Source organism: Bidens hawaiensis, unplaced genomic scaffold, assembly GCF_021521415.1.
Source record: "Bidens hawaiensis isolate Kalapana, Puna unplaced genomic scaffold, B.hawaiensis_p1.1 tig00005272_1, whole genome shotgun sequence".
Lineage (NCBI taxonomy): Eukaryota > Viridiplantae > Streptophyta > Magnoliopsida > Asterales > Asteraceae > Bidens > Bidens hawaiensis.
This window is the reverse complement of record NW_027491336.1, coordinates 1,380,156-1,388,290: the sequence shown is the minus strand read 5'-3', so window position 1 is coordinate 1,388,290 and position 8,135 is coordinate 1,380,156. Positions and strand designations below refer to the sequence as shown.

At 33.8% G+C, this 8,135-nt stretch overlaps 2 protein-coding genes across 4 annotated transcripts; one reads left to right on the top strand and one right to left on the bottom strand.

Annotated features, from left to right (window-relative positions):
- The first annotated feature begins 443 nt into the window (after window positions 1-443).
- Window positions 444-1,791, top strand: LOC143629549 (putative aquaporin TIP-type RB7-18C). Its single transcript, XM_077098790.1, has 3 exons — window positions 444-628; window positions 843-1,093; window positions 1,168-1,791. Exons 1-3 carry the CDS (start codon window positions 502-504, stop codon window positions 1,537-1,539), a joined length of 750 nt encoding a protein of 249 aa, XP_076954905.1. The 5' UTR covers window positions 444-501; the 3' UTR covers window positions 1,540-1,791.
- A 430-nt stretch (window positions 1,792-2,221) lies between these two features.
- Window positions 2,222-7,919, bottom strand: LOC143629547 (formyltetrahydrofolate deformylase 1, mitochondrial-like). 3 transcript variants are annotated; one of them, XM_077098788.1, is made up of 8 exons: window positions 7,785-7,919; window positions 6,945-7,052; window positions 6,326-6,476; window positions 6,156-6,229; window positions 5,915-6,074; window positions 3,786-3,884; window positions 3,598-3,684; window positions 2,222-2,890 (listed from the first exon to the last, which is right to left on the bottom strand). In XM_077098788.1, exons 1-8 carry the CDS (start codon window positions 7,907-7,909, stop codon window positions 2,744-2,746), a joined length of 951 nt encoding a protein of 316 aa, XP_076954903.1. In that variant the 5' UTR covers window positions 7,910-7,919; the 3' UTR covers window positions 2,222-2,743. The 3 variants fall into 3 exon arrangements, with proteins under 3 accessions (XP_076954903.1, XP_076954904.1, XP_076954902.1); XM_077098789.1 differs by having other exon boundaries at window positions 2,224-2,890; window positions 7,775-7,919; XM_077098787.1 differs by having other exon boundaries at window positions 2,225-2,890; window positions 6,945-7,057; window positions 7,775-7,919.
- Window positions 7,920-8,135: the final 216 nt, after the last annotated feature.

Genomic DNA, 8,135 nt, shown 5'->3' with positions numbered 1-8,135 from the left:
TGCTCTAAAGTTGCTAATTGTTATACTTTGTAAATGAAGATGACTCATCCATCCCTTTAATCATTTGGAGCTCACTTTTAGCTAATTATTCCTTAACACGTAACTAACCTTATCTTCATAATTATTTAAATGGCGTTAATTATTTTTAATTATCCATTAACTTAATTATTGTTAGTTTATTTCTTGTCTCCACTCGTAATCAAGAACATATTTCAAATGTTAGGCCGGTGGGTTGGCGCCAATGATTGATCATGGCCAAGTCTTTTGGGTCCATGGTCGGTGCCTCCAAACATTCTATATACATAAAATTCAAGTTGCACTAGTTAAATTGATTCCCAAAAAAATAGATAAAATCAATCAATGTCTATTATTTTATTTTCAAAACTTTCTAGTTGGACACTATATATATAACCCTTTGTTTAAGAACTAACAACACACAAGTGAATCATCTAATTCATAGGCTTCTTGAGTTCATAGTTACTATCTTAAAAGTCTAGAAAAATGGTGAAGATAGCATTCGGTGATTTTGGTGATTCGTTCAGTGTTAGCTCACTCAAGTCGTACTTGGCTGAATTCATTGCTACACTTCTTTTTGTGTTTGCGGGTGTTGGATCAGCTATCGCCTATGGTTAGTTATTTTTCATGCATGAATGTTTGATTGTTTTGTGCAATTGAGTTAACTTGCCGAGCTTGAGGTGTTTATTAATCGAATGAGTAAATTCATATATAATTTTGAAAAAGTGGTGTATCTAGTGTGAGCTTAATGAATTCATATCCATGTAGGAACGATTGTGTGACACGTACAAATGATTGTAATATACCTTTTATTTTTAACTTTGCAGGCAAGCTCACAGCTGATGCGGCATTAGACCCTGCCGGTCTAGTAGCTATTGCCGTAGCTCATGCTCTTGCGCTATTTGTTGGAGTGTCAATAGCTGCCAACATCTCTGGCGGCCATTTGAATCCAGCTGTCACTTTTGGATTGGCTATTGGTGGTCACATCACTATCTTAACCGGGTTATTTTACTGGATTGCACAATTGCTCGGTGCCACTGTTGCGTCATTCCTTCTTCAGTTTGTCACTAATGGATTGGTACTTTTCCTTATAATAAATTTAGCCAATTTGATTTCATAACCTTGAATTTGAGTTGTTTTGTTATTTGGTAGGCTGTTCCAACCCATGGAGTTGGTGGTGGCATAAACGCTTTCCAAGGAGTGGTGTTTGAGATTATCATAACCTTTGCTCTAGTTTACACTGTTTATGCAACTGCAGCTGACCCTAAAAAGGGTTCACTTGGAACCATTGCACCCATTGCTATTGGTTTCATCGTTGGAGCTAACATATTGGCCGCTGGCCCGTTCAGCGGTGGCTCAATGAACCCTGCTCGATCATTTGGACCTGCTGTTGTTGCTGGAGACCTCTCACAAATCTGGATTTACTTTCTCGGACCACTTATCGGTGGTGGTCTAGCCGGACTTATCTATGGTGACGTATTCATTGGATCATACACCTCAGTCCCAGCTGAAGACTATGCTTAAGAAGTTTGGTAGTTTTTATCGTCAATTGTGTTTGATGTTTCTTTGATGGTTGAAATTGTGGAATCCTTCTGTTTGGGGATCATTTGAGAATTATGGAAGGTAAAGGGTCAAGTTTGATGAGATACTAGTAATATACCTCATTCATATTTGACCACCCCATAACCTCAACTTTGTGTTTTCTTCTTCCTTTGCTAAATTGAAAGTTTGTAATCTTGAGATGTGAATAAGAAGTGTTTATATCCACTTTTGAAACACGAATTTTCTGTGCTAAATATCAAATTTAAATGATATAAAATTTAAAAGAAATGAAAGGAAAAAAAAGAAAAAGAAAAAAGTCATAGAACTGAATCATATCATCCTAAATCACAACATAGCATTGCAGAGGTCTATGTTTTCACCCCAAACATGAAATTTACCGTTTTGAATTTTTGGTTTTCTTGTAACATGCATGGGCTAAGAACCAAACCAAGCACGAGGCAGCCTAAGCTCGATCTCAACTCGCTTATTTTGAAAGAGTTTTGACTCCTCTCATTCATCATATATTTAATTATATTTCTTATCTATATCTATTTGTATTTTAATATATTTTTTATAACTATGTATACACATCATATTTCATGTATAAAGTTAATAACTATTATGTACATACTTAATAAATTGTGTAAATGATGACTTGTTTAAGCTCAAGAGTATAATTAAGCTCAATATGTGTAACTCAGCTCAATTCAAGCTTTTAACAAACTGATATCGAGTATCTCAAAGTGGCTCGACTTGTTAAGACCTGTATAATTCTAACTAAAGTAAATTCAATTTGGGCATATTTATACAATATGCACAGAACCTCTAAAACCATTCTGTGTTACAAGATTATTAGTGTAACAATGCTGTTTTTTCAGTAATATTTAGCATCAAAAACATTAATATATTTATTAAAAACAAAACAATGCTTTTGAATCAACAAATTTACCATTGTAACCCAAACCCGTTTAACACGCTACCCAACCACGCTTGCGCTTTGGGTCAACATAGAACACACATGCTTATTTGATACAACATGCATGGACTTAAGTATGGATCATTGATCTGAATATCATTAGAGTGAACCTCTAGATGCTTTATATATAAAAATTGAAATATAACAATGTTTTAAATGTAACATCATATAACAAAGAATCAAAACTATTGAGGTACCGAGGTTGTTAAATTAAAAAACAACCGTCCTGTTGTCTTCATATGGTAGAACACGCAGCTCGCAGTAAGATTTTAACGCTTTTAGAAGGCATTGTTTCTCAAGATTCTCTGATTTTTGCACAAAACTCAACAGATTATCCTTGTGTGAAACTCTCTCAACCTAAAAGCCCCAACACAAAATCAAATAACAGGTTATCTATTTTCGTTTTCAAAGTTTCAAATTCACCCATTATTAACTATTGGCGGATCTAGAAGAAAAATCAAAGGGTGGCGCAGGATAAAATTGTTTTGTTCAGAGGTAGCCGGTACATAAAAAGAAGAAAAAAAACAATTTGCACTCAAAATGTACTTCGCCAAGAAAGTTGAGGGGTAGTGTGGGCGACCCCTCAACCTATGCTAGATCCGCCACTGATTATAACTATGTTTAATATTCTTTTTTTTTGTCAACATACGGATACAAATATTATTTAAAATGGAGTTGTATTCAAAATCAAGTATATTTTGGTACCGTAAAATAGAGATTCATATTTTTTACAGGGTACTTTTATGATTTCCGGTTTCGATGTGAGTTATTTTGATATCCTTCGGTATTCTTGCACTACCAACTGCCATAATCGGCATGGTATTCACTTTATGTTTTTTACTGCATTAAGTCTTATTATTATTATTATTATTATTATTATTATTATTATTATTATTATTATTATTATTATTATTCCGTTAATGAAAGCTCAGGCCAATTTTCCACGACAAATTCGGTTTCATCTTTTTGTACAGAAGAGCGCTTTTTCGCGACAACGCATGGGTAAAATTTACAAGTTGGCGATACAAACTGAAGCAGTTAAAACTTAAAACCAACATACATACCATCTGTTCAATGATTGGCCCACAATCAAGTTCTTCTGTCACAAAGTGGCTGGTGGCACCAATCATTTTCACACCCGCATAAAATGCCTGGCCATACGAGTAAGAACCAGAATATAGTATATTTTATATTTCCTTGAAGCCTTGTATAATTGAACACACTTTATAAAATGAAGGATGAAAGATTAAACCTGCCTACAAGGATTCCCGCCCTTGAATGATGGCAGTAAACCATGATGAATGTTGATTATATCTTTCGTGTATCTATTCAAAAAACTTTTAGATAAAACCTGCATACAGAAATATTTACTCATTATAATTAGGTAACATATGAATGGAATAAAATGCACATAACTTTTATGGTGTTTGAAAGTAAACCGGAAATAACTCTAATGTAACTGCAAATTTTGACAAAAGTCCAAGTTTGACTAAAAGTTCAAAAGTGGAGGCCATTAATTACTGGTCAACTTCTCACTTACAAAGGTGCAATCATTTTAGTAGAGCTGTAAATGAACAGAACATTCAGAGAACAGTTTGTGAACTGTTCGGCGGGAAGTTCTTTAACATTCGTACGTTTAATAGATGAACAAAAACGAACAAGAAATTTTGTTCATTTAGTTAAATGAACAAACATGAACGGCTGCTGTGTTCGTTCATTTGTGTTCATGAACGTGCAGTAATGTGTTCTTTTATGTTCATATACGTTCGGTTGTTTATATTCATTTACGTTCGTTAGTTAAAGGTTTGTTTTAAATTTTTATAATATTTTATTTGTAATTACCTACCTAACATCTAAATTTTATAATTTTATTGTTTATGTTCAGTTCATTTCATTAGCGGTTTGTTTTATAAATCTTGCTTATCTAACAACAAATCTAATTATCAGAACAAAACTGTCGATTGGGGATGATTATGTATATGATTATTATTATCTCAAATGCTTAACTTAATATTAAGTGAAGGTGATTATGTCTAATGTTTTGGATGAAGAATGTTTTCATTTTCTCCTAAATAGTAAATGTTCGTTTGCGTTCGTGAACAAATTCGATTTCTTAGCAAACAAACACGAACAAGATTTTTCGTTCGTTAGCGTTCATGAATCATTCGTGAACAAGTTTAATGCTAAACGAACGAACATGAACAAGGCTTTGTTCATTTCGGTTCGTTTACAGCCCTACTTTTTAGTACCGAAGACCTTTTTAGTGTTGGCTGAAACTTGTAAAGCGGAGGTCAACAATGACAGAAAAAGGTCATGTATGAAAGATCAAATAGATTTTAACATTGGTTATAGCATGGGACTGTCAATTAGAAGACCTGCATAGTTTGGCTGAAACTTGTAAGATGAAGGTCAAACTGAACAGTCAACGCCATTATGTTCAAAATGGTTACAATGACTGGGAATTGAGAAAATGGAAAATATGGTACATGTGTGGCGGAGGATGACATAAGAGAGTCCGACTATGTGAGAGTTATATGCTACTGGCAGATACAGAACAGTGGTAAAAAGGCAATGCAAAAGAGAAAAAGCATACTGGAAATGGTTAAAGGCAAGAAAGGGAAAATGGGCATTTCAGAAAGTCTGTTAATGAATCTGGTTATGCTTACGGAGGGTCATTTAGCAATGGGAAGGGCAAAACGGGAATATATACAAGTTATCTGATGCAGCTAAATCTTCGAATTAGATTGGGGATTAACTTTGTGTGGCTCTTGAACTTTAAATTTTACTTATAAATGGGTTTATTTGAATTAAGTTTTTTTCCTTTAACAGATCAAACAGGTATAATAAGAAGAGTTAGTCATATAAAGCACTCGATGAGTATTTTTGCAAACAAAAAACCAAAAAAAAGGTCAACATTAATATACCCAAAAAACTCAGATTATTACTGAAATAAGCTAATTTTTTTTAATCACATTTGACCCCCTAAACATTTACAAACTTTGGCCAGAAAATGTTTCAGGTAGGGTTGTAAATAAGCCAAGCCGGCTCGTGAGCTACTCCAGACTGGCTTGTTAAAGCTCGAATCTAGCCGGGCTCAAACGAGCTCGAGCCTTAAAATAAGTTTGTTTAATAAACGAGCTTGAGCTTCACTTATCAAGCTAGAGTGGCATGTCTTGCCTTTGTCTAATAAACAATAAATAATAAACGAGCCGAGTTCGAGCCTAGTCAAGCTCGGGCTTGGGTCAGCTCGTTTGCACCCCTAGTTTCAGGTCAACCCAATCTGACTCGTACCAAACCCTAAGCCCTTTAACCTTGATCGACCACTCAATTTAGCCATATCTAGTTAATATGGTCCATATGGAATTCAGTTATCAGAGTTACCTGCATATATCTAGCGAGGACTAGAAAATCGGTATCTTGAACCAATTGCAGAATCTCATCTTCTCTTTTATTTTCTGTAGTTGTGGACAGATAGTGATACGGGATCTCATGTCTTTCAAGGAACCGCATCACATGGGAATTCGGAAGCCTATCATGATTACTGTTCAAATACTCTTGGTCAACAAAAGTATTATAAGAATAGTCAACACAAAGAATGAACACACATATTTCACATTTTCACCTAATGACTGAACTTATATCAATTGGAAGTTTTCCATCTTGCCATGCAAGCAACAAGTCAACAAGACAATGGTCCTATAACAACAGCAAAAAAACAATTATGCCCAAGGTTTATAGGCAGCCAACAGTATGAACAATATTATACAAATTATAAACAACTTGTGAAAAAACCTGTTTAGAAGCGAGAACCGCAATTTTATACTTAGGATCAATAGATGGCACCCGAACAACCGATCTTTTAGCATTGAATTTCTTAGCTAAGTTGAGAATGTCCTCATCCATTTGTGCACGTGGCCATTTATTAAGGTCAAAGACAAATTCACTGCAAGTTGAAACAAAAGTTTCATATTTCAAAGTGCAAAAATCAGTTTAATATCATGAAATAATAACCGAATTTCTTCAGTGTTCCAATTAAGTCACTCGCTTTTTTCTAACAACAAAAACCACTTAAGTTTCATTATTGTTGCAATCATTGTGAATTTATTATAAATGTTGTTTTTTTAAATCAAGTGACCTAAATGGAAGATATATGAACTTGGTTACTATTTAGTGTTTTTTTTTTAAAGTCGACTTAAATGGTATGTAGCTTGGTTATTATTCAGTGATTTGTTTTCCCTTCACGATTACCTTCAATTTCAGGTTAAACATAAAAAGAGTGATCACATTAGTAACCATTTTTAATATATATCTCCAATTTAAGTCACTTAATCTTAGAAATTGTAATATTCATGAAAAAGCATTACAAGATTAGAAAAGTATTGAAACTTAAGATAAAGAGAGGGGGGGTCACCTTCTAGAGTAGAAAACATTCTTGTTTTGGGGCACAAATACATCAGCTTCCAATATGTTTCCACCTCTTGAAGCAATACACTCAGATATGTTGGCAACAATCCCAACACTATCCTATCAGTAATATTACAGTTAATTAGGTTTGGCTGATAATATACCTAAAGATAATTAGGAAACATTCATTAATCTCTAAACAACAGCAGAATGTTTTGCTTTAGGATTAAAGGAGCTGCTGTTTTCAAACTCATAACTGATCTGGATTCTACAACTTTCAACGATTCATTAATGATAACATCAAATTCTTCAAGAAAATCATTCAAATCGAGTAGTTTTATAGCTGATTAAGTTTATATATTCAGGGAAATAGTCACTAATCTCAAGAGATTAGCAACATGATTTGCTAAGGATCTACTGTTATCAACCTCCTGGAATCAACAACATTCAATGATTCATTGATGATAACATCAGATCATTCAAATTGAATAATAATAATATTTAGAGTTAATTGAGTTTACTTGCACATATAATAATCCGAGCAAGCAATATTATCAAAATAACTGCAACATGATTTACTTTAGGATCAAAGCAACTACTGTTATCTGGAGTCAATAATTATCAATCATTCATCTCAAAAGTTAATTGAGTTTACTTCAGGATTGAACAACAATCGCATAATTGAGTTAACTGATAATAACATCAACATCATCATATTGAATAAAAGATTCAAATGGAGTAGTAATAGTTGTTCATATATCCAATTATCCGTGAATGATAACATAATAATATTCTTCAACAAAACAAATGGGAGTGTAATTAGGTTATAATACTTACAGGGCAATACAAGACATGAATGCCGTGAGAGAGTGAAGCCGAGAGAGTGTTGAATGATCGATTGGCGGATTCAATAACCCTACGACATGATGATGATGATGATATCCTTCTTCGAAGAAGAACAACAACACTCATGGCTGCTGCTTTCTCTGTAGTTATTTGTTGCAGCCACAAATATTAATCATGTTAAAATCTGAGTGATATGACGTCGTAGTGGATTTATGCACTATACACCCTTTTTATATATATAAAAAAATAACAAACATGATGCAAGTCTACGGTTGTCATGCATGGGTCGGTTTATGACGGTTTTAGGCCAAACCCATAACTCTAACTATTATGTCGGTTAATAGATAACCAT

Bases quoted from the DNA above. Each gene is read 5' to 3' on its own strand.
- LOC143629547 (XM_077098787.1), bottom strand. From the start codon at position 7,909: ATGAGTGTTGTTGTTCTTCTTCGAAGAAGGATATCATCATCATCATCA. The intron at 7,058-7,774 runs GTAAGTATTATA...TATTACTGATAG, and splicing joins TTCATGTCTTGTATTGCCCT to GATAGTGTTGGGATTGTTGC. The intron at 6,230-6,325 runs GTTTTTTCACAA...CTGTTGTTATAG, and splicing joins CGGTTCTCGCTTCTAAACAG to GACCATTGTCTTGTTGACTT.
- LOC143629549 (XM_077098790.1), top strand. From the start codon at position 502: ATGGTGAAGATAGCATTCGGTGATTTTGGTGATTCGTTCAGTGTTAGC. The intron at 629-842 runs GTTAGTTATTTT...TTAACTTTGCAG, and splicing joins TGGATCAGCTATCGCCTATG to GCAAGCTCACAGCTGATGCG. The intron at 1,094-1,167 runs GTACTTTTCCTT...GTTATTTGGTAG, and splicing joins AGTTTGTCACTAATGGATTG to GCTGTTCCAACCCATGGAGT.